This window comes from Astyanax mexicanus, chromosome 10 (assembly GCF_023375975.1).
Source record: "Astyanax mexicanus isolate ESR-SI-001 chromosome 10, AstMex3_surface, whole genome shotgun sequence".
Taxonomy (NCBI): Eukaryota; Metazoa; Chordata; class Actinopteri; order Characiformes; family Acestrorhamphidae; genus Astyanax; species Astyanax mexicanus.
This window is the reverse complement of record NC_064417.1, coordinates 53,735,139-53,752,813: the sequence shown is the minus strand read 5'-3', so window position 1 is coordinate 53,752,813 and position 17,675 is coordinate 53,735,139. Positions and strand designations below refer to the sequence as shown.

The 17,675-nt window shown below is 34.5% G+C and overlaps 1 protein-coding gene across 5 annotated transcripts in view; it reads left to right on the top strand.

Annotated features, from left to right (window-relative positions):
* Nucleotides 1-1,702: 1,702 nt before the first annotated feature.
* diaph2 (diaphanous-related formin 2) overlaps nt 1,703-17,675 on the top strand; it is an 877,667-nt gene continuing 861,694 nt past the window's right edge. For all 5 annotated transcript variants that reach the window (XM_022683643.2, XM_022683642.2, XM_049484129.1 and 2 more), the window contains exons 1-2: nt 1,703-1,763; nt 5,747-6,077. In XM_022683643.2, the coding sequence (XP_022539364.1) occupies nt 5,991-6,077 (87 nt within the window). In that variant the 5' untranslated portion in view covers nt 1,703-1,763; nt 5,747-5,990. The remainder of the gene's footprint in view (nt 1,764-5,746; nt 6,078-17,675) is intronic.

Below are 17,675 nucleotides of genomic sequence, written 5' to 3'. Positions count from 1 at the left end.
GGGATTAATGTGGAGGAATAAAACTTTTCTACTGTTTAGTATGTAATTCCATAGGTGTCCCTTAACACTTCTCCTGACTAATATTAATCTACAATGTAGAAACAAAATTAAATAAGGAATAACATTGAATGAGAAGGTGTGTCCTAACTGTTGACTGGTATTGTACATAACATTATGTATATGCACATATTTCTGGTTTTCTGTTGTAAATGCATTTGGAATAACAATTTTATGTCTATTTTAAAAAAAAATCCTTTTAAGGCATTTTACTGAGCAATTAAAGTTTTTGTTTATTTCAATGTACAGTACCAGTCAAATATTTGAGCACACTCTTCTCATTCAGTGTTTTTTCTACATTGTAGATTAATATTAAAGACATGAGAATAATTAAGGGACACATCTGGAATTATGTAGTAAACAGTAAAAAGTGTTAGTCCTCCACATTAATCCCCTGATCTAAGCATTTTGTTTTGGATAGTTTTTTAAATAAATGAAATCCTCATTAAAAAACGGTTTGTGTTTGCTCAGGTTATCTTTGTCTGACATTAAAATTTGTTTGTTAATCTGAAAATATTTAAGTGGGACAAAAACAAAAAACAAAAGAAAACCTTTTCACAGCTGTATAAACTGGTTAGTTTAACTTTTTTTTTTACAAAATATTTCAGCATGTGTTTCTGCATACCTTTAATATATGATTATGAAAAGAAAGAAACACATTGAATGATAGAAAAGCAGTGTGTTCAAAGGACAGCATGATTATTTTTATGTAGGAGATATTTATTATTATTATTATTATTATTATTATTATTATTATTATTATTATGGTCTGGTTTAACACTTTTTGTTTTCTAAATAATTCAGCATGTGTTCCTGTATAGCTTTAATATATTTTCCAGCATTAGACTTTCAATTTAAAAATATATAAAAAGACAGAATTAACACACTGAATAACAGAGAAGAGGTGTGTCCAAGCTTTTCAGTAGTACTGTGTATACAGCTCTGGAACAAAGCAAGAGAGCACTTCAGTTTCTGAATCAGTTTCTCTGATTTTGCTATTTATAGGTTTATGTTTGAGTAAAATGAACATTGTTGTTTTATTCTATAAACTACAGAAAACATTTCACCCCAAATTCCAAATAAAAACATTGTCACTTAGAGAATTTATTTGCAGAAAATGAGAAATGGCTGAAATTCATGTTTATACATTTTTAAGAGTTCAGAAATCAAACCCTGGTTGTTTTTAATGCATATTGGCATGTTCTCCTCTCCTCCACCAGTCTTACACACTGCTTTTGGATAACTTTATGCTGCTTTACTCCTGGTGTAAAAATTCAAGCAGTTCAGTTTGGTGGTTTGATGGTTTGTGATCATCCATCTTCCTCTTGATTATATTCCAGAGGTTTTTAATTTGGTAAAATCAAAGAAACTCATCATTTTTAAGTGCTCTGTTATTTTTTTCAGAGCTGTATGTATATGTATATGTAAGTGCACGTTGTACTGGTGTTACTGGTGTAAGTGTGTTATAATTGAGTGATAAGCAGGGCAGCATGGTGGTTATCTGTTTATAGGAGATATTATTAAACAGACTGTTTGTGGTCAGAATTAACCGCTGCTCTGATTGACGTCTCCGCGGACCAATCGCTGCGCTGAGCTTCTCTGGGCGTGTGTTTATCCGCGGGGCGAATGGGAGCGGCCGGTGGGCGGAGCTGTAGTGGGCCTGGCGCTTAAGCTTGGTTGTGTTGGTGAGCCGTGGGTGAGATTTTGTGAGTTTTATTGAATATTTTCTCTTTAATTTAGTGTTTAAATGTGTTTTTGGGGGTCTGGGTTTGACGGGCAGGCTGTGGGCACATGTTTAAAGCCCGTGTGAGAGTGTGGGCGGGGGTTTAAAGGGACATGTTGAGGGATAACAGTTTCCTGTATTGAGAGAAACCGCTGGACAGGAGCGCTGATTTCTCCTCCTAATAAATCTCACTTTTACACAATTCCAGCCTTTATAACCCGCGAACATCAATATAACCCGGGTTATTCTATTCACAGCACTTATATAAACACCACGCTGATCCTGGATCAGCTCTGAGTGTCTGTATTACAGCGCTCTTTATGCTTCAGTATATTAAGCAGTTACTACAATTGTCTACTAACAAGTTTGTGTTGTGTACACAGTAATAACACTGTCCTATATACAGACATAGCGTTATTATAACACCAGAGTAATTAAACACATATACTGTATTATATCTGACCTGTGTAGCCTGTGTTAGCAGTTTAATGTGCAGTGTTTATATATGGAGTTTTCTGGAGAAGTTAGACAGCATGTCTAACACTGTCAGATACACAGCTAGAGAATGACATCAGTGTGAACACATGCTATTTCTTAATATTTGGCATGTGTATATGTGTATATGTGTATATGTGTGTATGCTTGTGGTTTAATATGTGCTGTTTATATTTTTGTTGGTTCGCTGGAGAACTTAAACAATGTGGTAACACTGTCAGATACACATGTTAAGCATGACTTCAGTGTAAACATGCATATAGTATCATATCTGACAGGTACCTAGAGCTGGATGATAAGGAAAAAAATCAATATCACGATATAGTATTATATTTAATATGTATAGCCTTTGTTAGCAGTTTAATGTGCAGTGTTTATATATTGAGTTTGCTGGAGAAGTTAGACAGCATGGCTAATAGTGTCAGATACACAGCTAGAGAATGACATCAGTGTGAACACATGCTATTTCTAAATATCTGGCATGTGTATATATGTATATATGTGTGTATATGTGTGTATGCTTGTGGTTTAATATATGCTGTTTATATTTTTGTTTGTTTCGCCGGAGAAGTTACACAATTTGCTAACACTGTCAGCTACACATGTAAAGCATGACTTTAGTGTAAACACATGTAGAGTATCATATCTGACAGGTACAAAAATCGATATCACGATATAGTATTATATTTAATATGTGTAGCCTATGTTAGCAGTTTAATGTGCAGTGTTTATATGTAGAGTTTGCTGTAGAAGTTACAGCATGGCTAATACTGTCAGATACACAGCTAGAGAATGACATCAGTGTGAACACATGCTATTTCTAAATATTTGGCATGTGTATATGTGTATATGTGTGTATGCTTGTGGTTTAATATGCGCTGTTTATATTTTTCTTGGTTCGCTGGAGAAGTTAAACAATGTGCTAACACTGTCAGATACACATGTTAAGCATGACTTCAGTGTAAACATGCATATAGTATCATATCTGACAGGTACCTAGAGCTGGATGATATGGTAAAAAAATCAATATCTCAATATAGTATTATATTTAATATGTGTAGGCTATGTTAGCAGTTTGTTAGTGCTTGTTTGTGTAGTGTTTATATTTTGGGTTTGTTGCTAAAGTGCACAGCGTTCTCACACTATCAGATACACAGATATATAGAATGACATCAGTGTGAACACATGCTATTTTTAAATATCTGGTGTGTGTATGTCATGCTTGTGGTTTAATATGTGCTGTTTATATTTTTGCTGGTTCGCTGGGGAAGTTATACAATGTGTTAAAGCACATACGTGTGTGTATATATATTTTATATATGTTTAAAAAAAAGAAGCAATTTTCGCCCGATACAGTATACTTTTGCGAACACTGTCAGATACATATATAAGGAGATATAGCTATATTTTTTTTTATATCTGATTTTTGTGTTTACGTATGGTTCGGTTTATTTATGCAGCGTGTTTATATGTTGAGTTTGCTGGAGAAGTGCTAACTTGCTAACACTATGCTAACTCTGTCAGATACACAGATTATAAGGATACACATGACATCAGTGTAAACACAGATCTTATCATATCTGCCGTGTGCCCTATATAAGCAGTATATTATGCACTGTTTATATTTTAGTGTCACCATAAAGGGGAAATAAAGATGGATGCAGTTATAGAGAGTAGTGGGTGGGCGATATGGCTCTAAAATAATATCACGATATTTCAGGGTATTTTTGCGATATCGATATACTTGGCGATATAGGAAAACTAAAATAATTCATTAATTTCAGGAATATAGTATAATAGTATAACAGTATAATCATAATGTGGCAAAATAAATAATATAGCATAAATAATATAATGCAGCAAATAATATTGCAGAATATTTAGTTCATGCATATAAACTGCAAACTAAAACAATTATACAATAAATGCACCTAAAGCTTCACAGTAAATAGACTACCTTTAAGACAGAACAGCCCTATTATCACGATATGGATTTTTAATATCATGATATTTCTGTGTCACGATATATTGTATACGATGTAATATTGCACACCCCTAATAGACAGATCTTTATTAACAGTCTAAACAGAATCCAAGGATCATCCAAGGGTCAAATACCTGGCAAACAGGCCAATCAGAGGCTGAGATAAAAAACAGTCAATAGACAAGGCAAAGGTAAGAAAGCTGAATAAACACAGGGATCAGTAATGCTCAGAGCTTAGAGTTAGAATGAACAGAATACTACGACTTTGTGAGGAGTCTACAGCTTGCGGTTCCTTTAAACAGAATGTAAATTGTGTTCAGGTGAGCGGGGAGGGGCTAGTCATCAGAACTCAGGTGATGTTGAGCACTGTGGGTTGACATTTGGTTTTACTAAAGAAGTCCTATAGCGTGCTGACACCATCAGATACACATAGATAGTATCATATCGGACACTTCTAACCTGTTTTAGCAGTTAAATGTGCAGTGTTAATACAGTGGTGCTTGGAAGTTTCTAAACCCTTTATAAAACGTAATATTTCTGCATAAATATAACTAAAACATTATCAGATTTTCAGTTATATATCTCACTTAGTGATATACAGTACTACTAGAAAGTTTAGACATGCCTTAAATTCAGTGTTTTTTTCATTATTTGAAAATGCTCTGCATTGTAGAATAATACTAAAGTCATTAAAACTATGATGCATACTAATCAGAATATACTTTATATTTTAGATTCTTGTTTAGATGATCAGTTTTGAACATTTCTGCTGGATTATCTCAGTTTTCTCATCTTTATGAGGTAGAGTCACCTGGAATTCAGGCTTTCAGTTAACAGCTGTGCTGATCTCATCAAGAGTTAATTACTTGAATTTCTTGTCTCTTAATAAAGTGTTTGAGAGCATCAGTTAAAGTAAAGTAGTGAAGAGGTAGAGTTACAGGTATACAGTGAATAGTGAATATTTCAGTAATGTTCTAATCCAGATTATGAGAAGAAACAACTACTCAACTAAATAAAGAAATAAAGACCATCAAAAGCGTTATAATGATGAAACTGGCACTCATCAGGACCACCCCAGGACAGGATAGAAGAGTGAGAGTTTCCTCTGTTGTACAGGATGAGTTTATCAGAGTTTTCAGCCTCAGAAACCACAAGTTAACAAACAGCTCCTCAGATCAGAGTATCTAAATACTTCACAGAGTATTTTAGTTTGTTTAACACTGTTTTTAAGTTTCTACATGATTCATTATGTGTTCCTTCATAATCTGATAGATCACTTCACTATTCATTTACTAGGAAAAAATCTAAACATTAAAACGAGAAGGTGTGTCCAAACTATTGACTGGTACTTTATATATAATATCCCACATTTATTTAATTAATAATGTTCCCCCCTGGTTATATACTTGTTAAAATAGTGATAATAACTTTACATGACTTATATTTACTTATATTGTGACTTTTTTTTTCTTCTCAATTTTTAACAGAGACAAAGTCATCACTGAACATCAGCACTGAAGAGCAGGAGCTGGTTTTGGATCAAGCTGCATCTGGATTAATTTTTTTATCGAAGACTCTACTTAAGGAGGAATAATGCAGTGAATAAGTCTCTCCTGTGGATGGAATGGCCTAATGAAGAAACCTGATTTTTGTTCAGAAGAGTTGGAGTAATTTTAACCAGTAGCTACAGGATATTAAAACTTTCCAAAAATAGCTTTTTTTTAATCAGAAATGGATCAACAAGCGAGTGGCGGCGAGGATCCCAACAAACCCTCTAAAAAGAAATCCAACGAGGATGAGGGTAAAAACAAAAAGCTGGTGAGTTAATCATCCCCCGCAGGTTTGAGAGCTGAGCTGTGCTGTGTGAAACTTAGCAGTTATCTAGTTGAAGTTTAACTTTTTGTGGAGATTAGGAGAATATTTAAAGGTTTTTTACCCTCAGTGTCTGCTTTTCATAGGTGTTAATCAGCTTTGTAGGGTTTTTCTAGTTTTGTACCGAATCTTGAATGAGTTTACATTCACTTAAAAAATGTGGTTCCTGTAGAAAAACGTTTTTTATTCAGTAATTAAGGGAGTTTTTTACGCCAGCACTATTTGTTCTGCTTAAAACAGACTCTAGTTGGTTTGTACTCTTAGTTCGGTTCAATTGCGCAGGTGTGAAAACAGTAATCGCGCTCCGGTGCGAATCAAAACGAACTCTGGAGCGGTTCACTTGTGGTGAGAACATGATTCGCTCACGATCCGATATCAAATATACTCCTGTTTTTATTTGAGCTAAACTATAAGCTGATAAGGTGCAGTTTAATCCAATATATTCGCCAGATAACGCTAATTATTTTCCACAACTATAAACAAACACTGTCTCTGCTGCTCCATGCTGTGAGCACAGTATGTGCAGCGTTCACTGCTCATAGTCGTGCGATTCTGTTTACTATGTGTAGCGTTCAGTGTTAAAGCATCTTTACAGAATCTTCTCACTGTATTTATTTCCGTTTACTTTCACACTGACCTTTTTTTTTAAAGATTTACTTCTAACTTTTTCCCCATTTTTCTCCCAATTTACCTAGCTGGATCACTCGTTGTTAAAAATTTATTTTGAGAATATACAACTGCAGCAATATTTTTTTAAAGTTTTATTTAATATAAATATGAGTTACATTCAGTAGAAACAACAACAACAAAAAAAATTAACTGTAGTCTTGTAGTCGTTTTGTAAACAGTCCCAGATTTTATATAAAATATTATTTTATATAAATATATATGTTCTATTTTTAACAGAATATAGAAAATATAATAAAAGTAAAGTAATGTATCAACAAAAAAATTATACAAAACTAAATTGTAGTAAATGTACTTTTTATTGAGTCAGAATATTTGGCGATTATTATTGCTCACAATATATATGGCACTTCCCTAACTCAATATATTGTAATGAAATATTATATTTATTTATTGGTATCACATGTATGTTTTAGCATGTTACTCCATTGTCTTTTTCAAAATTTACACTGACAGATTTTTGTGTACGATATATTGTTTCAGAAATGATTGTGATAAACAATATAATTGTTGTTTTAAGACCAATATATGCCAGCGATATAATGATAGTAGAATAGCATAACAAAGCAAATTTATATTTTTTTTTCTAAAAAAGACAACAAGATTGTAATTAATGATAGTTTGTGAAATATATAGTTTATTCCTCTCCTACTGCAGAATTCCACACTGTGTAAATGGAGTCACAGTTGTTAACCCTTTCAGACCTTCAGACTTATGTTCTAGTGATGAAAAAAAAATTATATATATATATATATATATATATATATAAATGTTGTTTCTCTCTGTAATGTGCTCAAAAAACAGGATTATGTTTTTGTCTGATTCTTGCAGTGCAGGTATTTGTTAAAAACTGTTATTTTTGTTTCATATAACATATTTTATATGTTTTTTTATTCTACATATATATTTTAATATATATTTATATATATATATATATATTCACAAATTATCTAACTAAGCAGTAAAGCACTGCAGGGAAAAGGTCTTTACTCTACCACATTAGCTGAGATGCTACCATGCTTTACATCAGTGGGCATATTTTTATTTTTCCAAAGCAGTGGGCGGGGCTAATCTGCTGTTTGATTGGCTAATAAGCGTCCATTCTGATTTATAATAGGTCTAAATCTGTGTGAATTTAAAGAATACACAAAAAAAGAGGAAAACACACCATGTCCATTGCAAATGGATGCAGGGTCTGAATGGGTTAAAGCACTGATTGGTCATTTAGCATGACTGTAAAAAAAAAAAGGTTATATTTTTTATATTTATTAAGCAAACCATTATTACTAATGATCCTTTATTTGTATATTGTTGTTGTGAGGATGCACTTACTGAATGAGCCATAATTCATGGTTCACTCATATTTAAAACTGTATATCGTCACTGTCCAATGAAAAACACTTATCTCCAAAACAGCAACTTTACAGAAGAGAGAAAAAAACTTTTTGAAGAGCTTCTGTTGGTCCGTTCATCAAGAAATTTTGGCATAGTTTAAGGGACAGTTTCTGTTCAAATTATGTAGTAAACTAAAAATTGACAAAAATGGAGATACGTGTTTTTCATTGGACAACGACGACATATATCACTGTGGACGACCAGTGATTGTTCTGTAAAGACGTAGTCTCTGAATATATATCCTGATTATAGCTGTTGGACGTTATGTGGGACAGTTTAAGTCTGTTTAAATAGCTTTCCTCAGACACGCATTAATTACCACTGCTCATCTCCTCAGGACACGTTCGTCTCCCCGAAGACTCAGAACTTTAACTGCTTTTCTCTCAGATTGGGGTGAAGCTCGGGTTCAGAAGGATCACAGGATCATCTGTTACCTCAGAGAACACTGAAATTAAGCAATGATTTAGTCACTGCCCTGCAAAAACCTTGTTTCTCCATTTTTTGTTTTTTCGTTTTTTCCCTTTTCTGCATTGTGTGAATCAGGCTGTTGTTCTTTTACATTGTGTAAGAATTTCATGATGAATGGACAGATAGAAATGCTCTAAAATACCTTTTTTTACTCATTTTACACTTACTTCCATTGAAGTTTAAGAAAGTTTTTTCCTTCTGTAAAGTTGCAGTTTTAGAGGGATGAGATTTTTGACGGTATGACAGTGACGATTTATTAGGTTGAGAAAATGCTCACCTAGAGGGCACATTTCTGTTGACACTTTTCTAACAGGCAGTGTGGTAAAGTATTGGAAAGTGATTTGTATGCATATTTTATTGAACTAATTGTTGGGCTACTAGTAGAGCTGGACAGAATATTGATTGATTGATTGATTAATTGATTGATTTTATTGTATCATTATAATTTTTTTATTGTGTTGATAATATGCCTATGCAGGAGATTAGTGCTTAAAGTGTAACTAAACCCCCTGATTTTAGCTGACTCCTCCCTCAGCTCAAATTTGAAAAATTATAAAAAATGAGAGGAGCAGTTTAAAAGGGGCACTGAGTGATGTATGGGTTTAGGTGTATATTTCTTCTTCGGTTACAGAGATGCTGTGAAGTATCGTATCAAGTATCGCAGAATCACAGTATCGGGATACCATTCTATATTGCAGGGACTGTACCATGATAACGTATAGTGAGATCCACTGTGATCCCCACCACTAGCATTCAGGACCCTCTCTTATACCTTGTGTCGAAATGCAACAGTGCGTATGAATATGTCTATGCTCATTGCTATCTTACACCTCAGCAAAAGTCTATTTATTTCACTCCTTCCTCCTGCATCATTTAAATAGCAATGGTACTTCTAAATACATCTACCCTAATGGGCTTGGTTATCTGGAAATTAAGTGTGTTCAGGTATGTTGCTAACTTACTGCTATTTTGGCAATGGAAAACACAGGAGCTCCACTGACTGAATACAACCTAGACAGATGTCAACAGTCAGACGTTCATTACTATCTTGGCAATGAATTGTCAAACCCATAGTATGTGCATGTTTGCAGCTATATAACTTTTACGTCAACTCTGCTTTGCTCTGCTGAGAAGCATTTGTTGGACACGTCCAGGTAGCTGCATTGTTAAAATAGCAATTCACCAATGTCAGAGTGCATCTGACTCTAAAAGGAAGAGACACACTAATTGGTTTATTTCAAGTTATGCTCAAACCCAATCACACTTATGATTAGTTTAGAGAATTAGGACATGCCTATTGCATTGCATTTTGAGCTGAGCAAGTTGTACTTTTCCTGTCGTTATGATAGCAAAGACACACTGACACTCTTATAGACCGATAAAATAGAAAGGCCTATAGTCTAACACAGTGTTTCTCAACCAGGGTGCCGCGGCACCCTGGGGTGCCGTCTGGCTCCATCGGGGGTGCCGTCAAAATATTGCGCCTCACGTGCATATGTCCTTTCCAGAGTCAGCTCGTGTCGGGGTGTGTCCCAATTCACAGGCAGCACTAATCGCGCTAATTGTGACGCGCTATTTTATTTCATATTCCGCCAGCAACACCCCCCGTTCTCACCTTAAGTACTGCGCCAGCCCCATCCCAAACCCCCCTCCCCCCCCGTTCTCACCTTAAGTACTACGACAGCCCCCCCCCCCGTTCTCGCCAGAAGTACTGCGCCAGCCCCCCCCGACCCCCCCCCCCGTTATCACCTGAAGTACTGCGCCAGCACCCCCCCCCCCCCGTTCTCAACTGAAGTATTGCGCCAGCACCCCCCCCCCCCGTAAACTGGGGTGCCTTGACATCGCGCATATATTTAAAGGGTGACGTGATAGAAAAAAGGTTGAGAAACGCTGGTCTAACAGTTCTCTCAGTTTAATCATGTTTCTCAGTGTTTCCCGTTGAAGGCATAATGAAGGCAATCAGAAGACTCTGGGGGATATACGCCGACTTCCTCTCTGGCGCAAAAAGCAGTTTTTTGAAAGCTAAAGCTCGAGCTCTGAGCTCTGAGTAGTGAAGTTGAGTAATAGTGAACGGGCCTGGCTCTGAGTCCAGACCTGGAGTGGTGAGATCACTACTGAGGGAGCTGAAAGAATGTCCGAATGACATCAGTGCTCATTTAAGCATGAGAGAGAGAGGATAGAGCCAATACGGCCTCAAGTCAGTGCTCGGCTGAAAGGAAGGAGGGGTAGAACCACAGCAACCATTTATACTTACTGTCAGACCCGGTCTAAACACACAGAAACACGGGCCAGAACTGTGAAGCACAACAGCTGTTTTCTAAAGGGTGGGAATCCTAGCATAGCAACATAGCATCTCACCGTAACGATGTTATTACGATACTGTGATTCTGCGATACTCTATAAATCACCAGACAGTTCTCCACAATACCTCACAGCACCCAAGGCTACGTTCACATTATAAGCCACGTTGCTCAAATCCGTTTTTTTTTTGCTTAGATTAGATTTGTGTATCTTGACGGTTCACATTCAGTGTAAATTTAAGTGATGTGTATCTGTGTGTAATGTGAACGAATCTGTTCCTGAATCGTCTCACATGCTGCACATTGATACCTGTATAAACGTCTCCTTCTTCACCAACAACAAAACCCTCATATTAGAGAGAGGAGAGACTCGTAGCTTTATAAAGGGAAATGGATGAGTTAGCAGCTCATATGTGGAGCATCTTTTGCTGGAGTGGAGAAACAGGAAACAGCTGCTCTGAAGTTCATGCTCAGGTCCAGGAGGAGAAAAAAGGACAGGTGGTTTGCTTTTGCTGTTTTTTTTGCAGCTATAGCTGCACAGCTGCACCTAGAGACGTAGCGCCAATGCTAATGTGTAAAAGCGAAAAAACACATGAATTCAGATTTGACCGTTCACATTCATGCCGCATGTCCATAGATCGGATACGTATCCGATTTAGGACCACAAATGAAAATGACTCAAATCTGATTAGAAAAAAAATCTAATTTGGCTCGTTCACACAGCCATAAAAAAATCAGATCTGAACTGATTTGTGTCACTTTAGCCAGTTAATGAGGATAAAATTATTAAATTCACAGAATTAAACAACCAATATTCTTTACTGCAGATTTATTAACCCTATTCATTTAATTATAGCGCCACCTTGTGGAGTAATGAGGCAGTAATTTTAATAAGTCTAATCAGGAGGTGAGTCTTTAGAAGAAATTGAGTTTATTTGATTTTACCAAATTAAAAACCTCTGGAATATAATCAAGAGGAAGATGGATGATCACAAACCATCAAACCACCAAACTGAACTGCTTGAATTTTTACACCAGGAGTAAAGCAGCATAAAGTTATCCAAAAGCAGTGTGTAAGACTGGTGGAGGAGAACATGATGCAGAGAGGCATGAATAAAACTGTGATTAAAAACCAGGATTATTCCACCAAATATTGATTATTTCTGAACTCTTAAAACTTTATGAATATGAACTTGTTTTCTTTGCATTATTTGAGGTCTGAAAGTTCTGCATCTTTTTTTGTTATTTCAGCCAATATATATAATATTATAGAATAAAACAACAATGTTCATTTTACTCAAACAAACCTATAAATAGCAAAATCAGAGAAACTGATTCAGAAACTGAAGTGCGACCTTCAATTTTTTCCAGAGCTGTATGTTTCGATAACATTGTCCATATTTGGTAGCATGTATCAATATATATCGATATATATATATATAATTCTATATCAACATTCTTCATTCGAAAGTCTTATTTCTTTTGTGCTGTGTTTTGAGAGCCTGGTCTGTATAATAAATCATCTGTGTCACTGGGAAAGCTGAACTGAAAGTGACCTGTGCAAAGTCATGGCCAACAATGAGAGGCAGGCTGTGGGAACGTGAGGCTGGTGGATAACCGTCTGAATGCTTTTATTGTGTAAAAAGTTTCGTTTTTTAAAGTTAGGTACGTAATAAAGGTGACTTTCTGTACTGCATGTGGTTAATCAGTGTAAACAGGGCTGTAGAAATGAATTGTACATTGTCATGCATCGATCTAAAGGAATTAAGTGAACTTAACTCGTTTTGGAGGTTATAAGAAATATAATTACCTAAATGATCCCATAACGAGTAAAATGCAAATTCTGATAATTTCCACAGCTGGAAGCTCAACAGATTACAGTTGGATTAATACTGTAAATTGTTTAGTTTGTTAAACATTATTAACTGGTTTTAGGCAGGTAGAAGTAGCCGGATTATGAACTGTGGCTGTTCCTCATTGCATTATACACTGACATGCCAAAACTCATGGGACAAGAGTATGTGATGTGATCATAAAACATTGGAAAAACTTTTACAAAAATGTTCACAAATAACAAATAAACATTATTAAATGGTTAAATAATGTCTCAACTAATTATAATCATTATTAAACAGCACAACAATTTAATGAATGTAATGATTAATAATGTCTTCATTAGTTAATAATTTGTTGAGACCTTAAGTTAAGTGCTGTTAATTCATGTACCCTTATTGTAATTCTTTTGCTTCTATTGGACATTCCAAAAATCATGGGATAACAATATGTGATTTGATGATGAAACATTGGAAACACTTTTTACAATAAGGGTAATAAATAACAGTACTAACAACGTCCAGGTAGCTGCGCCGTTAAAATAGCATTAATATTACGTTAAAATAATCATTTTATTCCTATTACTGCAATAACGCATATGTTAAACTGTTAAATAATGTCTTAACTAATTATTGACACTAATTAAAACACAACTAAACATTACTAAATTTTAAAAATGGCTTAAGAATGTTAAATGAAATATAATAATTTAAGACATTATAAATATAATCATAAATATAATGATTAATAATGTCTTAAGCAGTGTCAATAAATATTTAGTTGTGATATTCTGTCATAAGTGCTGTTAACTTATGTACACTTATTAAAAAGAGTTCGAAAGTATCAAAACTTTACCTCTTTAGCTTCTATGGGATATGACAAAAGTCATGGGACACTAGATACATGGGATACTAGTCTTGTGTCCCGTGACCTTTGACATTGAAAAATCTATTTTTTTAATAAGTCAAAAATACTTTTATTTAGGGTCACAGCAGTAAAGTATATGATTAATAGATGTAGAGTATTGGATCATGTTGTTTTTGTGGAATATCAGATTAAATTGGTTTGCATTGTTGTGTATGATAGTTTGGCACACTATAAAAGCATGCTTTTATTCTATAATAAAGAATTCTATTATAAACTGTAAACATTTAAACATATATTTTTGTGATTGAGCAGAATGTTGTTTTTTTCTGCTGTGTGTTTTAAAGGAAGTTGGTTCAGCTTGTAATGTGAGATGATGATCATGTGAGTGAAATCTGGGAAATTCACTGTGTGTTTCTGATCATCTGACCGCTGAATATTTACATGCATGATTAATTAGAGTGGACTGAGGCACAGAAATGAAATGCATCGTCATTATCAGAATATAAAATGGGCCTCTGGCATTTTTTTTAAGTTGTTTTTAATAACTTCTGGTTTTCACAAAGCCTTTATATCAATAACAGTAATTTAATGAATAAAAGTAAAGCTGGAGTTTCATTACACAACGTTTATTCTGATTTTAACCATAATTTCCAAATGTGCAGTCGTCTTTATTCTAGATGCACGTATTTAGTTTTTACTTAAATTCATTCAATTTTATGTCACCAAATATGTGGTGCTGCTCATAAGAGGCGTGAACCTTTTTTTCTCTGTAAAGCGGCTTTGTGACAACTTTTGTTGTAAAAAGCGCTATATAAATAAATTTGAATTTAACTGAATTAAATATACATAAAGTCACCATAATGTTTTCTGTTACTTACTCATCTGTTTCATCTGTTTTCTGTTAGTGGTAATCTTAATAAATCTTGGGAGACTTCGGTTAGATTTTTGAGGCTTTCTCAGGCCGTGTTAAAAATAGATGAATTCACTTTATAGATTTAAACAAACATGTAGTTGCTTAAAACAGCCACTGATAGTGATTCCTCACAGACATAAAACCGGTCAAATAATTGATTAGAATAGGTTGACTGGGCTGATGTTGCAACATTGCATTTTTGTTTTTGTTGTGAAAAAAAGCAGAAAAACAGAGAAAAACAACAAGACTTAGCAAGTATATAGAGGACCAGTCAAAAGTTTGGTTAGTTTCTCTTTTACTACATAGTAAATGAATAGTAAAGTGATCTATCAGATTATGAAGGAACACATAATGAATCATGTAGTAACTTAAAAACAGTGTTAAACAAACTAAAATACTCTGTGAAGTATTTAGATACTCTTATCTGAGGAGCTGTTTGTTAACTTGTGGTTTCTGAGGCTGGAAACTCTGATGAACTCCTCCTGTACAACAGAGGAAACTCTTGCTCTTCCTTTCCTTGAGAGGTCCTGATTAGTGCCAGTTCCATCATCAAAACGTTTTTGATGGTCTTTGCTGTGACCTACACTTGAGGATACTTTCTTGAAAGTTCTTGAAATTCTTCTTCTCAGATTCAGACTGACCTTCAATTTTACTTAAAGTATTTTTATTTCTTTATTTAGTTGAGTAGTTGTTTCTTCTCATAATCTGGATTAGAACATTACTCAAATATTCACTATTCACTGTATACCTGTAACTCTACCTCTTCACTACTTTACTTTAACTGATGCTCTCAAACACTTTATTAAGAGACAAGAAATTCAAGTAATTAACTCTTGATGAGTTCAGCACAGCTGTTAACTGAAAGCCTGAATTCCAGGAGACTCTACCTCATAAAACTTACTGAGAAAATCCATCTAAACAAGAGGAGCTACTTTGAAGAATCTAAAATATAAAACATATTATGGTTTGTTTAACACAATGCAGAACATTTTAAAATAAATGAATTTGAAATGAAATGAAATGAAGTTGTGTCCAAACTTTTGACTGGTGCTGTATTAGTGTTCCAAAACAAAGTATATATTTTGCAGTGGTCTGTGTATAAAGTCTCAGGCCCTCACTTTCTTTTGATAAGTCTTTTTTAGAGTACTGAGTCAACTGATAATGATATGACGTAGTATAAAACAGCTCGAATAATTGATTAGAATGGGCTGATTGCACTTTATTTTTACAACAGCTGAGGGCTTTAATCAGAAATTAAGGGAAAAACAACAGGACAAGGCAAATATATATACAGCTTTGGAACAAAATAAGAGACAACTTAAAATTGATGAGTTTTATGATATATTCCTCTAGAATTTAATCAATAATTGATTGATTTTTTTACACCAGGAGTAAAGCAGCATGAAGTTATCCAAAAGCAGTGTGTAAGACTGGTGGAGGAGAACATGATGCCAAGATGCATGAAAAAAAACTGTGATTAAAATCCAGGGTTATTCCACCAAATATTGATTTCTGAACTCTTAAAACTTTATGAATATGAACTTGTTTTCTTTGCATTATTTGAGGTCTGAAAGCTCTGCATCTTTTTTGTTATTTCAGTCATTTCTCATTTTCTGTAAATAAATGCTCTAAATGAGAATATTTTTATTTGTAATTTAGGAGAAATGTTGTCTGTAGTTTATAGAATAAAACAACAATGTTCATTTTACTCAAACATAAACCTATAAATAGCAAAATCAGATAAACTGATTCAGAAACTGAAGTGTGACCTTCATTTTTTCAGAGCTGTATACACACACACACACGATTATTCAATGTACAACTCGTTCTGTTTCAGCATTGATATTGGAATCTGGACTATTGATGATGGATCACAGTAGCCTGATTATTCACTACTTTATAGAAGAAAAGTAGTTTTTTCTCTCATTAATTTAGTTTATAATGTTTGTCTTTGACTATAATTTTGACTTTTCAAATTTTACTTAAATTTGTACACCTTATTTTCTTATGAATTCTTTAATGGCTTCAGGGGGTCATGCAAAGTTTCTAGTTTGTGTGTAAGAATGCAGTATACAGCTCGTCCTGTTTGGGCACTTGGTGAACTCTGGGCTCTTCCTGCTGGCTCTGAATGGGCTGCTGGTAGAGAACTCCCCCAGAGTGAAGCAGGCGAGCACTCGGGATCTCCAGAGACCTGTAAAAATGGCAGGAAGTGAAGCGTATGTGAGTGTTTAAGGGTACAGAGGAAGTGGGGAGGGGAAGTGGTGCTGGCTCTTCAGCTTTACTGCAGGAAGACACTGCATGCCTGTCCACGCTGACATCACCCTTACACATGGATATTTCTGGTTCTCGGCCAGACGTTCAGCATAATGCTCACATTGTCAGAGATGGAGACCAGTTTATCTGACTTATTCAGTGTTATTTGTGTTCTTTTAGTTAGAAATACAGTACCAGTGAAATGTTTGGACACATCTCTTTTCTCTCATTCAGTGTGTTTCCTTTTTCAATTTAATGTTGAAGACTATTTAAAGCTATACAGAAACTCATGTTAAATTATTCTGTTAAAACAGAATTAAACAGAAATAAACATAATGTTTTATACTTTACATATATCTTTGAGGACAGATCTGCAGACTATTGGTATTTTAATCTCAGTATCTTCATGAGGAAGCGTCTTGAAGGAAGGAGTTCCTGGAGGTGCTGAAAAATAGTTCAGATCAGATGATCAGATAGCTCTAGATCATCCCAAATCACCATCTTAGTTGGAGGACAAACATGTGTGTTCCTAAATAGTTTTCATGTTTTTAATATTAATCTACAGTGTAAAAAACAAATAATATAAAAAAATAAATAAATATTGCTATTGTATTGCTATTGTATTTTTAAAACTATTCAAGGTTTCAAGATTTTATTGTCGTGGTACATGAGATGGAACGAAATCTTACGATCCAGTTTACACCCAAGACCTGTTGTTAAAATAGATATATAGATAAAACAAGATAACAAAATAAAAGAATAGAAAATAGAATATACAAAATAGATAAAGATTTTTTGCTATAGCAGCATGATAATGGAATTAGAGCA